Here is a 17,210-nt window from a genome sequence, read left to right on the forward strand (position 1 = left end):
AGTGCTGCTGTCCATAAAGTTTGTATTAAAGTAATTAATTACTTTAATTAATTAAAGTAAAATGAAAGTTTGTTACAGCGGGATACAGTCATTGGGTCACTAGCATTTTGATTGACAGTCATTAAGTCAACATGCATTTAGGTCGACATGCAGGAAGGTGGACATGGGTTAGGTCGACAGTGTCATTAGGTCGACATGGTTAGCAATTTATCTCTCTCCACTGTATCTCTCTCTCCATGATTTGCTAAATCTTGCCATTGGAACGCTTTTTTGTTTACTATAAAAGTAAAACTAAAAAAAAAGAAAAACCTGGTTCTCCCTAATATACAGTACACCAATATTTTTCTTCTAGTATTTCTAGCATGCACATACATGTATGCAACGGGTCTGATTCAGTACCGCCTACCAAGCAGCGGGCATTTCCTGCTTACTGAGCTGCTTAACACCCATAAAATGCTGACTGTTCTCCTGCTCCGGCCCCTGCTGGCCCCCTCCCTCCTACCTGAGGGAACACCTCAGCGAGTGTGATACTCACCAAAGGTGTTTGCACAGGGGGTCAGCACATGCGCAGACTTTCCACCATCAGAATGGAGCCGAATTTGGCCCCTTCTGATCCTTACTGAATAAACCCGAAAATGTAGAGAATACTTGAGGTTATAATAGTGAGAATTTTAACTGTCAATTACAATTTGTTACATTATATATACAATTTGATACATTATATCTATGCATCAGCAGTAAGGGCTGAACTCACCATTGTTATGTAGCAGGGAACTAAGCAAAGCAATCAGAAAGGTAATCATTTCTGGTTTAAGTAGATACTCTTTGGGGAAAATTGACTAAGATGGCAGTTCTATTTTACATGGTTTGTTGCTATGGGCAACCAATCAGACACTATCTATTATCTTCTGGAAGGTGCTAAATAAATAAGTCGTTTCTGATTGGTTGCCAATAGCAACATCCCATTTGAAATAAAACTCCCATCTTAGTAAATTTCCCCCTTCATGTGGTTGTAACCTGTTATATTGAGCAGTCAGGAATCAAATAAGGACATTCCATTATGGCCATCATTCAAAATAAGACAGCTGGTGGCAGAAAGTGACAAATGTAACAGCCAACATCATAGCAACAACAGATAAAGCAGTATAAAAATAGTACATTCCTGATGTATAATCTAAATATATATCTAGATGGTCGACATGCACAAAATTAAAGTTTGGTACAAGCAAAATGTTGACAGTGGAAAGGTTGACACATCAAAAGGTTGACATGAGTTTTGGGATTTTTTTTGTGTGTCAGTGTCGACACCTGAACATGTGGACCCCCCAATTAGTGCTCCTTTGTGGATAGTAAAAAAAAATAAAAAATACATTTAAAAAAATTCCCAAAAACTCATGTCTGTATTTTCACGTGTCAACCAAAGTTACTGTATGCTGACCTTTTGTTTGTGTCAACAGTTTGACCATATTGTAAAAACAGTATGTATGTCGATCATATTGGTGTCAACACAGAGATTGTCTGTCAGCCATCCGAATCCCAATTGAAAGAGCTAAATATAACTTTTCTGCTTCTAATGAACTTACAAATATTAATTATAGTAGTATCACACTGTTATAAAGATAAGCAAAGCATGAAATCTTATCTGTATGCTATGTTACATATAAATATTACAGTCCACCTACCTGTGAAATAGAAAAGTCCACAAGACAAGCATGTGACAAGATCTGAAGTACATTTTGAACAGAGTGGTAAGATGAGAGATGTACTTAGATAGAAGGTGATGAAATGTTCAGGATGTAAGTGGCCTGATAGGCATTGTATTCTGCGGACAGCTTTACATAGATCTGGTTATAAATATATAACAAGGTGGAGACACTCTTTGTGGACCCACCCAGTTAATGAATATGTAATGAGGCCTTCCCATTTTAGTCTTGACACACACATAATCTGTTACTGTACTGTCATGTTCCCTGACTGAGATCAACATTTCTTGGAAGGTGTGATTGAATATTTCATGCTTTATTTCTCCATGTGCGCCCTAAGGCTCCCATACACTATGCGCCTTGTCCGAGAGGACAAGTCGCATCCAATACACCTGTGAGCTGCCCGACATGCTTCCCGGGAGGGCTCACATGCGATTTGGCACTTGATGTGCCATTGTTTACATGCGATAAATGGACTCATGGGGAGCTGCAGCAGCGGTGGGTGCCAGGAGAGTTAAAAAAAAATGTAAATGAACGGGCAGCTACTGATTGGCTGAGAGAGCTCTCTCAGCCAATCAGCGGCCACCCATTCTTTTGAATGTTTTTTTTTTTTTTTCAAATCTCCTGCCCTCTAAATCATGGGACTGATTTAGCCCGATTTCTTTTAAAAACAGCCTGTAAATGGACAGTTAGACCAGGGTTGCCAACCCTCCCGGAATTTCCGGGAGTCTCCCGAAAATCGGGGCTCCCTCTCGGCCCCCCGGAAGGGTGGGCATCCCTCCCGGATTAAGGGGGGACCCCCGCTGTCCCCCGGATCGCGGCATTAAAATGCCGCAATCCTCGGGTCTCAGAGGAGGGGGCGGAGCTAAAATGACACAATCGCGTCATTTTAGCCCCGCCCCCTCCACGGAGATCACCGAATTTGCTGGTTTACCAGCATGGGGGCGGGGCTTAGTGATGGCACGCTTAAGCCCCGCCCCCTGAGCGGCTACAGAATATCTCCTCTCCAGGCTTCTCCCGGAGAGGAGAATAAGAAAGTCGGCAACCCTGAGTTAGACAATGGTTGATTGGTACTTTGGGGTCTATATACTAAGCCTTAGAGAGAGATAAAGTGGGATTGGTAGTGCATCTACTGTAGTATTGGGCTGGGACCTGTAATGCGGACCACAGGCGGACGCAGTGCACTGCAGTAGCACTAGCCACGGGAAGTCAAGTGATTTGAGGCGGACTGCGGACACGCCGGACAGTGAAGGGACCACCACGGACGATTCCAAGAAGCGGAGTACTGTTGGCAGCATCCCAGACTGAGCAGGACGTGAGGAATGACCAGAGGCAGTGTTTGATCTCCAGACCTATAACCCGGGACCGGACTGGTGAATATTTGACTGAGCGCTTTGAACTGATTAACACCCAGTTCTGATCTACCTCTTGGTAATTTGTACCTATACTCCCTGCAAGCCTGGATTTATGTTTCTTGATTTTAACTGGATTTTACTGTATTTTATGATTGTTTTTGTGCATTGTATATGTAATAAAATAGGCTCGACTATTATAAGCCCTTTTCTCTTTACATGTACTGGAACACTATACCCCTCAGGGGAATTCATTGATTGTTGATGGAACATCATTTTATGGAAGTATAAGTTTATGGTCCTTTTCAACTTTACACTTTATTATACCCACTAACTCTGGGTTCACTGGGCGCCGTTTGGAATTGGTACACCCCTTTTTTCCACTATGGGACCTGTAATGCATCTGGTACAAGGCTGGGACCAGCAATTGCTACCAGGCTGAGAAGGGGCACTTAACAGAGAAGGGGGCCCTTGTGCAGACTCCGGATGGTCCCCCTCCTCTCCACTGTACTGTAGACTCTGGCATTGTGACAGAGTCTACTGCGCATGCGTAAGTCTCCGGAAACATGTTCCAGGGCCAAAATTCAGTAGGCCATTGTGATGGTGATTTTTGCCGCGATTGCAGTGCCCCGTACGGGTGGTGGTTAGAGCTTGTGCGATGTGGGCTGCAGCCTAATCAGCCTATCAGTTAATCAGACAATGTGTGGGCAAGACAAAGAGTGGGTGCAATGTGCGCTGTACATAAGAAGAGAATGTGGCACTTGTCAAGGAAGTTATGTCAGGTGCCATTACCAATACCTAAGTTGTCGCCACTCCTTCAGAACTAGTTGCCGCAAAAAATCTACTCTGTGGTTACAGATCATGCATGAGGTTAACTGCTCCAGTAAATTAAAGCGCATAGTGGAGGTGACCAAAAGCCCTTCAACGGAGTGGCACTAACTCTCTTTTCCAGAAGGAAAGATTGGAGTATGAAGCCACTGTGGACAAAATTACCACCAGAGGTGGTTCAGGGACTTCATGTTCAGAACAGAGATGCCCCACAAAAGAAAGGAGAGTGATTTGCTAATGCTAAACTTTATAAATACAATGGAATTAGGCATCATAAATCACACAATAAACTTAGTATTAGACAGCCCTTGCTTTGTAATAAAGAGAGCAACGCAAACTCTCAGGGAAATCTGTACATATGGTTTTGACCAAGCAGTATAGGTGCTTCACACCAAGAAGATATAAATATACAGTATATTGTGAAGCGCCTATACCACCTTCCAATGCTGTCATTCAACTTGCGTTCGGCCAGTGCTAAGAAAAAGTAGCAGGATTTTATCACAGGATGACCTCACGCATGTATACTATGGACAGTATGCATGCGCAGTCTACCCATATTCGCCTGGCCTGGGAACTTGCAGCCATGAGATCAGGTCTGAATTAAGCCCAAAGGCTTATGGCTTGCAGGTAGGCTATAAGACAAGTAGGGATGTGCACCGGACACTTTTCAGGTTTTGAGATTTGGCTTTGGATCTGGATCCACGTTAATGTTTTGGATCTGTGTTTTGTTTTTTTAGATATCATAAAAAATGTTAAAATGAGTCATGACAGAATTAGTATTTAGATTTTTTGTTTTTGTTCCTACAGTATTATTAACCTCAATAACATTAATTTCCAAACATATCCTGAACACCTGAACATATTGTTTTTAGGCCAAAAGGTTGCACCAAGGTAGCTGGATGACAATGCTAAGTGACACAAGTGCGTGGCGCAAACACGTGACCCATCTAGGAGTGGCACTGCAGCAGCAGACAGGATGGCAGTTTAAAAAAGTAGGCGCCAAAGCGCCCATAATGCAAAGACAAGAGGTGCAAGATGGAATTGTCAACCTCCATATCTGATGACTTTTTACATTATGAGAAGAGGCAAGAGGGCGAGGACTTTTGGCAGCACCCCTGCAGTAAAAAACAAACAAACCCCACAGCCCTAACTGCATGTCCTCGATGTCTGAAATCCCAGCCAGAATTAAAATGACACCAATCACCAGGACTGGAGGTGCGGGTCTCACGAGAATCCGACAGCGGAAAAATGTCATTTGGCCTCGTCCTGGATCCATAAAATGGCGCGAAGGAACGAGCCATCCAGGAGCTTGCCTCGGATCAGGTAAGTTCTGGGGGTGAAAGGGGGGGGGGGTTTCTGCTATGGGTCATATGTAATAACCTTCGATGTTTAGGCATGAGCATGATTTTGGTGAGCTAGCCCATATTTATAAAGACATGAGTTAACCCACAGCAATCGATCCTATGTCTGCAGATCACAGACTTTTACATCAGTGGCTTAGCTACATACCTGGAAAACCCAGCGGTGGCTTGGATGAGCGGCACCAGCGGTGGGGGGGGGCGCTGGCTGGAATGAACTGACAGGTGACCTAGGCAGCAGTGAGTGCTGAGCTAGTCCTGCCCTGTACATATCTAATGAGCGGGGACCCAGTGCAGTGAATATTGAATGAGCGGGTTCCTGCCCCGTGCATATGTAATGAGTGGGTCCCGGGTGGGGACGAACTCATTTAGCGGGCTGGGGGGGGGGGGCGCAGAATTTTTTTGTTGGCAGGGGGAGAACAATTTCTAGCTACGCCACTGTTTTACATACAGCCATATATAGTATCTCAACTATTTCAGTGTATAGGGTGTATGGATTCCACTCTTGTATAATGTTAACGTTATTGAAATTATAGGAAAAGTGTAATTATCCAGCAATGACATGTTATTAGTATCAGGGGCGGATTGGCCATTGAAGTCACCGGGACTTTTCCCGGGAGGCCGTCCGACCCTGAGGCCGAAAGCTGCTGGACACTGGTGACACTGAAATTGAATCAAGGGGCCGGCCACCGCGGAGTTATGGGTAGCAGTGGCCGTGCCCGGAAGTGATTCACTGTCTCCAGCTTTGTCCCGCGTTTGTACAGATGAGGCCAGCGGCAGCAAACACCAGCAGCTCAGGTGGTGGAGCTGCGGCTGGGAAGACAGCGGGGCCGGGGTGCCAGTCAGAAGCATATGGAGCAGAGAACCCCCTCCCCCTGTGCTGCTGCAGCTTCTGCTGCTGCTCCGGCTCTCAGTGCGGCTTCTGCTGCTGCCTGTCACACTGCAGGCAGCAGCGCCAGCAACATGAAGCCCAGCCGGCTAAGCTCCTTCCCAGCTCCCATATTATCCTCAGGCTCCAAGCCTCCAACCCCCCTACTGTACATCAGTGACTGTCAGCACTGGACAGGGGGCGGAGCTACACGGAATGGATGGGCGGAGCCACACGGGGTTAGGGGCGGAGCTACACTGGAGCACAGCAGGGCTGATGAAAGCAGAGGAAGAGCTGCCACACAGGCTTTAAGGTAAAAAAAAAAGTGTGAGAGAGAAAGCAGTACTGTCAGCAAACTATGTCCAGGTGGAGCCATCCTCATTGTATCTGTCCCCCGCACACCAATCGCCACGGTGCACTGGGGATTCTGGCATGTGTGCATCTCCGATGCTTGCCTGCCCCATTCCCAGCAATGGACATGGGAGCGTCCTGTCCGTTTATGCTGGCGGGCCACCCGCCAGATCGGAGCATCTGGCGCACCAGCGACAACAATGAGGCTGGCTCCATCTGTAAAAGCAGTACTGTCGGCAACTGATGTGGATGTTATGTACAGAATAAGCAGCGCTACTACTGATGACAACTGGTGTGGGCGTTACATGTAGGCAGCGCTACTACTGTCGGCAGCTGGTGTGGGCGTTACATATAGGCAGCGATACTACTGACGGCACTATCTGTGCTCTCCTCGTCTCTCTCTCTGTGCTCACCTCGTCTCTCTCTCTCTTCTCTCTCTGCGCTCTCCTCGTCGCTCTCTCTCTCTGCGCTCTCCTCGTCTCTCTCTCTGCGCTCTCCTCGTCTCTCTCTCTCTCTGTGCTCTCCTCGTCTCTCTCTCGGTGCTCTCCTCGTCTCTCTCTCTGTGCTCTCCTCGTCTCTCTCTCGGCGCTCTCCTCATCTCTCTCTGTACTCTGCTTGTCTCTCTCTCTCTGTGCTCTCCTTTTCTCTCTCTCTGCGCTCTCCTTGTCTCACTCTCTGCACTTTCCTTGTCTCGCTCTCTCTGTGCTCTCCTTGTCTCTCTCTCTCTCTGTGCTCTCCTTGTCTCTCTCTCTCTGCGCTCTCCTTGCCTCTCTCTCTCTGCGCTCTCCTTGCCTCTCTCTCTCTGTGCTGTCCTTGTCTCTCTCTCTCTCTCTGCGCTCTCCTTGCCTCTCTCTCTCTGCGCTCTCCTTGCCTCTTCCTCTCTCTCTGCGCTCTCCTTGCCTCTCTCTCTCTCTGCGCTCTCCTTGCCTCTTCCTCTCTCTCTGCGCTCTCCTTGCCTCTCTCTCTCTCTGCGCTCTCCTTGCCTCTCTCTCTGCATTCTCCTTGTCTCTCTCTCTCTCTCTCTCTCTCTCTGCGCTCTCCTTGCCTCTCTCTCTCTGTGCTGTCCTTGTCTCTCTCTCTCTCTCTGCGCTCTCCTTGCCTCTCTCTCTCTGCGCTCTCCTTGCCTCTTCCTCTCTCTCTGCGCTCTCCTTGCCTCTTCCTCTCTCTCTGCGCTCTCCTTGCCTCTCTCTCTCTCTGCGCTCTCCTTGCCTCTCTCTCTGCATTCTCCTTGTCTCTCTCTCTCTCTCTCTCTCTCTCTGCGCTTTCCATGTCTTTCCTAGCCCTCTTCTTGTCTCTCTCTCTCTCTGTTCTCTCCTTCTATCTCTCACTGGACTCGCGGCCTCATCTTCCATGGTCTTCTCCACATGACCCACTGCTGCCCGATCTCCCTCCACACAGTACCTGCTGCCTCTGCCTGCCTCTTCCACGGGACCTGCCGCCTCTGCTTCCTCTACGGGACCTGCCGCCTCTGCCTCCATCAATGGACTCGCCTCCTCTATGGTACCCGCTGTTGCCCCCCTGACCAGGTACACTATTTGCCTTATAAATTGAGTGAAGAAGGAAGGGGGGGGGGAGACACATACCATTTTCAACTCTCTCCTCTCCCTTTCCCCCACTCTTCCCTCTCTTTTTTTTTTCTCCCTCTCTGCTCTATCTCCTCCCCTCTTCTTTTTCTCACTTTGTTCTCCTCTCTCTCTCCTATCCTTGCCTCTCTCTCTCTCTGCGCTCTCCTTGTCCCTCCCTGTGCTCTCCTCGTCTCTCTCTCTCTCTTCGCTCTCCTCGTCTCTCTCTCTTCGCTCTCCTCATCTCTCTCTCTCTCTCTCTGCGCTCTCCTTGTCTCTCTCTCTCTCTCTCTCTGTGCTCTCCTTGTCTCTCTGTCTCTGCGCTCTCCTCATCTTTCTCACTGTGCTTTCCTCGTCTCTGTCTCTGTGCTCTCTGCGCTCTCCTTGCCTCTCTCTCTGCATTCTCCTTGTCTCTCTCTCTCTCTCTCTCTCTGCGCTTTCCATGTCTTTCCTAGCCCTCTTCTTGTCTCTCTCTCTCTCTGTTCTCTCCTTCTATCTCTCACTGGACTCGCGGCCTCATCTTCCATGGTCTTCTCCACATGACCCACTGCTGCCCGATCTCCCTCCACACAGTACCTGCTGCCTCTGCCTGCCTCTTCCACGGGACCTGCCGCCTCTGCTTCCTCTACGGGACCTGCCGCCTCTGCCTCCATCAATGGACTCGCCTCCTCTATGGTACCCGCTGTTGCCCCCCTGACCAGGTACACTATTTGCCTTATAAATTGAGTGAAGAAGGAAGGGGGGGGGGAGACACATACCATTTTCAACTCTCTCCTCTCCCTTTCCCCCACTCTTCCCTCTCTTTTTTTTTTCTCCCTCTCTGCTCTATCTCCTCCCCTCTTCTTTTTCTCACTTTGTTCTCCTCTCTCTCTCCTATCCTTGCCTCTCTCTCTCTCTGCGCTCTCCTTGTCCCTCCCTGTGCTCTCCTCGTCTCTCTCTCTCTCTTCGCTCTCCTCGTCTCTCTCTCTTCGCTCTCCTCATCTCTCTCTCTCTCTCTCTGCGCTCTCCTTGTCTCTCTCTCTCTCTCTCTCTCTCTCTCTCTGTGCTCTCCTTGTCTCTCTGTCTCTGCGCTCTCCTCATCTTTCTCACTGTGCTTTCCTCGTCTCTGTCTCTGTGCTCTCTGCGCTCTCCTTGCCTCTCTACAGGATCTCCCACAAAACAGTAAGTTGCTTTGTGGGCTAGCATTAAAATCATAGGTAACCCTAACAACGGTTCTTGTATGACACTAGCCATAGTGCCGTAGTGTAGTCGTTAGTTGGGGGGGCCGGGGGCCCGGCACCAGCAAGCCTGGCAGACCATCGTTGCATGTGGTATACTATGTAATGGGTGTGTGACACGTAATAGGCGTTACGGTGTGGATTTTTGGCGCGCGCCTGCGGCGCGCACTATACCTGTTGTCCGTATTTTACGAAAATGTGGCATTAGTTTTGCCTGTCAACGATGTATCTAAGTATAGTGATGTAATAATCCTGCTACTGTAATGCTGGCTCCGCCCTTTATTGATTTGTTGCCACCCACATGAGGCCACTTTCAGAAATTTTCCAGGGCCACTTTTAGTCCCCAATCCGCCCCTGATTAGTATTATATGCTACATTTGGCTTATTAATGGACATTATTGCAAACATGACGTATTACATGTGCTGCTGGAAAATGACAGTGAATGATTGCTCCTTCAGGTATATTACTAGTCATTACTATTTCTGGTGGCATATTTTTGAGCAATTTATTCTACTGGTAAGATAGCAATGGATGTTGGAATATATGTGTACAGGTGGTGGTGGCATGGCAGTATACAGTAATGAGTGTATGCTCTGAGACAAACAAACAAAAAAAACAGCCTGGGGTGGAGATTCTCTAAGCTAAAAATGCGCTAAAACCCCCGTTATCTGGGTTTTTACCGCATTTTGGGATGCGCTAAGCATCCCCCGCCTGGTTACCGCGGGGGGGGGGGGGCATCGCCAGAGAAATCTGGCGATGCCCCATAGAAGCCTATGGGCTTCTACCGCATCCCACCGCCGCCCCGCAACGACCCTCCGCCGCCCCGCACGGACCCCAGACGCCCCGAATCGCCCCCTCTCCCCTCACCTGTGTCCGGGCAGCACAGAGCTGTGCTACCCGGACCTGTGACCTCCTCCCTGCACTGATCCTCTTCCGGGTGCAGGGAGGAGGAGAGCCCGGCGCAGGAGCAGCAGCGCCGGGTGTGGGAGGGAGGGGGAGCCGCCGGGACCTGCTGGGACCCGGCGACTCTCACCGCAAAGGACAGCTCTTAACGCAAGAGCTGTCCTTTGCTATAAGTATCGCATATGTTAGAACATATGCGATAATTATAATTACGATGGGCGGCAAAGGGGGGCGGAGATTCTTAGAGAATCTCCCCCTGTATCTTGGTTGTGGAAAGGAGGCAAGCAGTACCAAGCTATCTATGGTGGCTCTCTGTAGCAGTACTTTCAGTGATGGCAGGGTCTATCCTGGAGCTAAATGTAAAACGTCTTTCTCTCACACGTCTTTAACAGATTGCACAGTAGTAGATTTGGTGGCCATTTTGGTTAGTGGATGAAACCTCCCTTTAGTATTTGTAATATGCATAGTAGCACTCTCCTACTCCAACAGTGGACTTGAGTATGACTCCGTATTACTGTTATTTATTACATGTATTAATGCTTCTGACATACTCAATATGGTGGATTTGTACAGTTGCTCTTAAGCAATCTAGTGTAAATCCGCAGTGGGGCCTCATAGTAAATTGTAGTCTCAAACATTTCAGTGAAAGCCCTAATCATTTACAGGTTAAGTATAAATGAATAGCTTTATTGTATTTTGTTCTTGTTGATTTAATGTGTAAGAGATCCAAAATGTAACAGGTTGCTCCCTACTTTTCATTAGAATGTGTTTCGATCAGAATGAGATTACGTTAAAACATGATTACATTTTATGAGAAGTGATTTACTTTCTACTTAGTGATCGCTCTGATGCACAAGAAATAATAAATCATGAATCACCTCATTACGATTCAGGTTTACAGTATGTAGAAATCATACTTGTAGGTGTCAGCACAACTCCTGCAGGCTTGTTCAGGAAATGGTTTTGCTTCATGTACAAGATGTTCTACCTGTAATATAAAAGGTGTAAGCTAATTGTTCTAAGTCTGCACTGGAAAACATACTTTGCAATTGAAGTGTTTGCTATAATAATATAAAATAAGTTTTCTAACGTCCTGCTAATGTTGAGGATGAGTTGTGATCTAAACATCAGAATATCTGGAAGGGTAAGATGTTCTAGTTACAAGAAATACACAAAGATCTACAGTATCTTTACTGCTGATTTTATTTTATGGTTTTGCCCGCAGGATTTGAAATAGCAATAATAATATTACATGCAAAATTTGTCCATTTTATGTTTTTGATGTTTAAATTGCACAATTATCATTGTAGGTTGATAGAAAAAAAAGTCTGAGAAGAACATCTTGTTATTTCTGTCCTGAAATAGTACAGGGCTATAGAGCATATCGGCTAATTGCGTGTGCAACCTGATGGTACATTGTACACCTGATGCACTACAATAACCAGCAACCTCTCAATGGTCCAGTCTGCCACACTCAAATACCGTCAGTGTGTTAACCCCTGCATTACCTGTATTAAACCTGTACCTGTTGCTACCAATACCACAGTACCCTGGTTAAGGACTTTCTTTGTGGCAAAAAGTGATTTGCACACCCGCTGTGCACATATCCTGATCATCATCCCAATACAGTGGCAGATTACGGTCTGTGGGGGCCCTGGACAACAAAATTGTGACGGCCCCCACAGACCCCCCTAAAAGGCTGTATCTGCACCCCCCCCCCTAAGGGCCGGGGTCCCTGCAGCATATGAGAAGTCAGCGACGGGGTCCCTGCAGCAGATGGAAACTAGTAGCGGCAGTGGCGTAACTATACATTTTGCTCCCCCTGCCAAAAAAGTTTGTGCTCCCCCCCCACCCTGGCTTCTCTCCAATGTGTTTCCCCAGCGTGTGATGTGATGATGTCACACGCATAACAGAGAAGCTGAAGCAGGATAGTGGAAGAGAGACCAACAGACACTGCTGCTTCCCTTGTCTCCGATGCATCCCAGGACACCCTAGCACGTCCATCCGCCCGCCCATCCCGTACACAGTAGCCAATAGCCGGCTCTGTGTACAGTCAATTAAATAAGTGGGGGGATTTGGCGTCTCTGCCATGGCTGCACCCGCGCTGCGGCTGACTCGCCTCCGGTGCTCAGCCAGTGGGCAGCAGCAGGCTGCAGCATGTCAGTGCGTCGAGCAGGTGCCGGTGCCCACACAGACCCCGCTGCCGCTTGCTCAACCAAGCGGCAGCTGGGGCTGCCTTACAGTAGATACGCCACTGAGTAGCGGTATTGGCTAGTTCCCATCCACCACAGGGACCCCGCTGCTGACTTCCTATCCGTGGCAGGGACCACGGCCCTCACTGCCGAAACTGCTGCAGGGACCCACTGCCCGTCTGCGCGGCCTGACCCCGCTGCCCGAAAAGCAGTGCCGGTGTGGGCCATCCCTGTTGCCCCGTGCTTAATCCGCCTCTGTCCCATTAGGCTACAAATATGTCAACAGTTCCCTTGAACCATTCATCCTCAGACACCCAGTCACACCTGAGTCTCATAAAATTAAGGGACTATGAGGACAAGAAAAGTGATAAAATGGAGAGTGAGCTCCTACCTGTCATTTTTCAAACACAACATGTGACATGGCAGATAGGAGCTGATTGGCTGGTGGTTTATCACTCTCCATTTGATCATTTTTCAAGCTTAGTACATCGGGCCCTGAGAGAGGAATCCTGGTTGAACTCAAAGCAAATGGCAGGTGTTAAGCTTTTAAGATGGCACCTCCACACGTTCATCTGAGGTTCTGGAAAGTTGGCATGGAAGTGTGGGTGGCAGCATGGAAAAATTTAACAGTTTTGTCCACATGCATAAATAATGCAATCCATCAATATGTACAATGATTCTGTACAAAAGTTTGTCCTTGAGCCAATTTGTCTAATGCTACAACAAGGCCCAAACCAATATGCTCACAAATTAACTGCACAATAGGTAGGGGCAATGGCGGCTCCTAGCAGGGTGGAGAAAGGGTGGCTGCTGTTGGTTGTACTGCCTGGACCCTGCTGATGGATGGGTCCCGACACCAGCATGATGGAGCTGACAGGTGCCGGGACTGGTGCATGTGCACAAAAAGAGGCAGGATTGCACAGGCACAAACTCCAGCTTCTATGGACTGCATCAGCTGTAGCACATAGAACCCTGGCGGTCCAGGAGGGAGGAAACATCCCTAGTGGGAAGTCACTGCCAGTCACAGTGTATCCAGTGCAGTTACAGACCGCATTTGTCTCCCTGACATGAGCTGAGTGGTGAACTTCACTTTTGGGGATGCAGTCCACCAGCCCATAGCAGTGGCGTAAGTTTGTCCCCCCCCCCCCTCCACATAAACACACCACCTTATATAAAATATGTATGTATGTAATTGTACGTCTGTATGTATGTATGTCTGTATGTATGTTAAGTATATTATGTTTAAAATTCAGAAAGTAGGATGTCTATTTTCCTACTAGGAAGAGAGTCAGCCGCAGAAGCGGTATTGATAGCTTTCAATCAACTGATTCAAACTTGCAGGTGAGGAGAGGTGCCCCCTTGGGAGCAAGAGCCCGGTGGCAGATGACTCCATTGCCTCCCAGAGTTACGCCTCTGGCCCATAGGTATAATCCATCACTGCCTATTAAGGGGATTTATAAGCATGTCTAGGGCAGGTTATCTGACAGATCGGAAAACACGGTAACTAGTAGCTACAGTATGAGATGGTTTCCAGGCCACTATTAGCTACACAAGTCATTAGGGGTCATTAGTTGTTCCTGTGCAAACTTTTTATAAGTTTGAGGATGTCAAAATGAATTACCAGCTGTCATTTCAATATATATGGGATATGGTCAACACACATCAGGTTGATGGTGCTTAGGTGGACACATGAAATAGGTCAACACAGGCATTAGGTCGACAATGGGAAGGTCAACAGTCAGAAGGTCAACATGAGCTTTTCACTTTTTTTCATATCCTACCATCCACTAGGGTGTGGAGGGAGAATAGGAAGTGCAGCCACGCGAGGGGACGCGGTACACTGATACGGTGTCCATGGTGACTTGTCAACATAGACACGAAGGTGAAAAAATCACGTCAACCTTCTGACTGTTGACCTTCCCGTTGTCAACCTAATGCTTGTGTTGACCTTCCGACCCTGTCAACCTATTTTATGTGTCCTCCTGGGATCTGACGACCTTTAGTGGTCAACCTTCATACTGTCAACCCTATGACCCATAACCATACATATACTTGTCAAACATTTAAAAAAAATAAGATGGGTTATAGCAGCGGTTCTCAAACTCTGGGTCCTGACACCAAAGTGGGTCCCGACCACCTCAGCATGGGGGTCACAACTCTATGTTGCTGATCTCAAGGCTAATGTGTCTGTGGGGGGGGGGGACAGGGTATAACTCATTAAGTAAACACCCACTGCTTCCTACTTCCATCCCTGTCACCCCCCTTATTACCTACTGCCGCCCAATCACAATAGCGGTCACTTCACTTCACTGACCACACATGTGGCGGCCATTCAGTAGTAACTTGATGGGGTCCTGTAATCATTTTTATTGTCTGACGGGGTTCCAGAGCAAAATAGTTTGATCACCCCTGGGTTATAGTATAGTGACCGTTCAGTCAACAAAAGGTTAGAAATATTCATTCTCAAAACTGAAAGTGGATAAATCAATAAAGCCAGATGGGATACATCCAAGGATACTAAAAGAGCTTAAAGGGGAGCTGGTAAAACCAATAACAGAATTATTCAACCAGTCACTAGCTACTGGAGTAATCCCAGAGGACTGGAAAACAGCGAATGTAGTCCCACTGCACAAAAGTGGAAGCAAGGAAGAGGTAAGCAACTATCGACCAGTGAGCCTTACATCAGTAGTAGGGAAATTGATGGAAACACTCTTAAAACAAAGAGTTGTAGAATATCTCAAAACCAGCAATTTACAGGATCCAAAACAGCATGGGTTAACTGGGGGAAGACCATGTCAAACATATCTTATTGACTTTTTTGACTGGGTGACTAAAGTAATAGATCAAGGTAGGGCTGTAGATGTAGCTTATCTAGACTTTAGTAAAGCTTTTGACACTGTCCCACATCGCAGACTGTTAAATAAACTTGAAAGCTTGGGATTGGATTCTAAGATAGTTGAATGTATAAGAGCGTGGTTACAGGACAGAAAACAGAGTTGTAGTAAACGGAGTACAGTCAAAGGAGGGAAAGGTTACAAGTGGAGTACCCCAGGGATCTGTACTTGGACCGGTGCTTTTTAATATCTTTATTGGTGATATTGCAAATGGAATTGAGGGTAAAATGTGCCTTTTTGCAGATGACACAAAGGTATGCAACAGGGTAGACACACCAGGAGGGGTAAAACAAATGATTGAGGATCTAGGTAGATTAGAGAAATGGTCAAGAGAATGGCAACTACAGTTTAATGCTAAAAAATGCAAAATCATGCACTTGGGTCTCAGAAATCCAAAGACTCAATATAGTATAAATGGCACTATAATGGAAACTACTGAGGAAGAGAGGGATCTAGGTGTCACTATTTCAGGGGACTTAAAAGCAGGTAGGCAATGTAACAAAGCAATGAAGAAGGCAAGTCAGATGCTTGGTTGCATAGGGAGAGGCATCAGCAGTAGAAAGAAAGAAGTAATAATGCCACTGTATAGGTCATTGGTGCAACCTCACCTAGAGTATTGTGTTCAGTTCTGGAGGCCATATCTCCAGAAGGATATATAAATACATTAGAGACTGTACAAAGAAGAGCAACTAAAATGGTGCATGGCCTACATCACAAAACGTACCAGGAAAGACTAAAAGATCTTAATATGTATACTTTAGAGCAGAGAAGGGAAAGGGGGGACATGATAGAAACTTTCAAATATATCAAGGGTTTTAACAAGGTACAGGTGGGAGACAGTCTTCACAGGAAGAGGAGTAACAGAACACGAGGACATGCACTGAAACTAGAGGGAGGAAGATTCAGGGGAAATGTGAGGAAGAATTTTTTCGCAGAAAGAGTAGTAGATAAGTGGAATAGCCAACCATCAGAGGTGGTAGACGCAAATACAGTAGTACAATTTAAACATGCTTGGGATAAGCATATTGATATTGATACAAAAAAATAAGGATCAAATATGGTTTGAGGTAACTGGGGAAATTTACTAATACCTAGTTTTTCGTATTAATATTTCCCCTACGACTGCATACGACTGTTTCAGTCGTATGCAAAGTCGTGTTCCGGAGGGGAATTTACAAAGCAGTTATATACGACTGCTTTGTAACCCTCCGATGGTGTATTCATTCGTATTAGCTGGCCATATATACGGCCGCTAATACGAATTTTTCAGGCAGTATGCACGGATCAGTCAGATCCGTGCAGGCTGCAAGGTGTAAAAAAAATAGAAAAATAAATAATTTAAAAAAAAACAGCGTGGGGTCCCCCCCACAGCTGTAACCAGCACCAGGCTGAAAGAGCCGGGGCCGGTAATTAAAAATCAGGAAACCTGACAAATAGGGGTTCCCTGATTTTTAACAACCAGCCCCAGGCTCCAGGTCCGGGGCTGGTTCCCAAAATACGGGGGACAAAATGAGTAGGGGTCCCCCGTATTTTAAGAACCAGCCCCAGGCCAAACCAGCCAGCAGGGTAATGTCACAGCCGGGGGACACTTATTATATAAGGTCCCGCGGCCAAAACATTAACCCTACCGACCAGTCAGCCTGGCCAGGGGCCCTGGGGGAGTGGGGACCCCCCCAATAAAGGGGTCCCCCTCCTCCAGGACTTACCTGACCAGGCTGAAGCCTGGTGCTGTCCCCGGTGGCCCTGTGCGGTGGCCACCGGGCTGATTCTGTGTAAAATAATAGATGAAAAGCTATTGTTTAAAACTGTGGAACTATGAGTCCCAGCGAGCCTCCCCCGCAAGCTGGGACTTGGAGAACCACAAGTCCCAGCCTGCGGGGCATTAAAGGGCCCGCTGGCACTTGTAGTTCCACAGTTATAAAAATAGTACAATAAACACACACTGACACAATGAAAATAAAAGTTTAATACATCCATTACA

General features: G+C 47.1%; 1 protein-coding gene across 1 annotated transcript in view; it reads right to left on the reverse strand.

The window, feature by feature from the left end:
- GABRP (gamma-aminobutyric acid type A receptor subunit pi) overlaps window positions 1–11,134 on the reverse strand; it is a 52,023-nt gene extending 40,889 nt beyond the window's left edge. Inside the window, exon 1 of the mRNA XM_083180114.1 lies at window positions 11,022–11,134. Within this exon, the coding sequence (XP_083036240.1) occupies window positions 11,022–11,026 (5 nt within the window). The 5' untranslated portion in view covers window positions 11,027–11,134. The remainder of the gene's footprint in view (window positions 1–11,021) is intronic.
- Window positions 11,135–17,210: the final 6,076 nt, after the last annotated feature.

Source organism: Crinia signifera, chromosome 4, assembly GCF_055691185.1.
Source record: "Crinia signifera chromosome 4, ASM5569118v1, whole genome shotgun sequence".
In the NCBI taxonomy this organism is placed as follows: domain Eukaryota; kingdom Metazoa; phylum Chordata; class Amphibia; order Anura; family Myobatrachidae; genus Crinia; species Crinia signifera.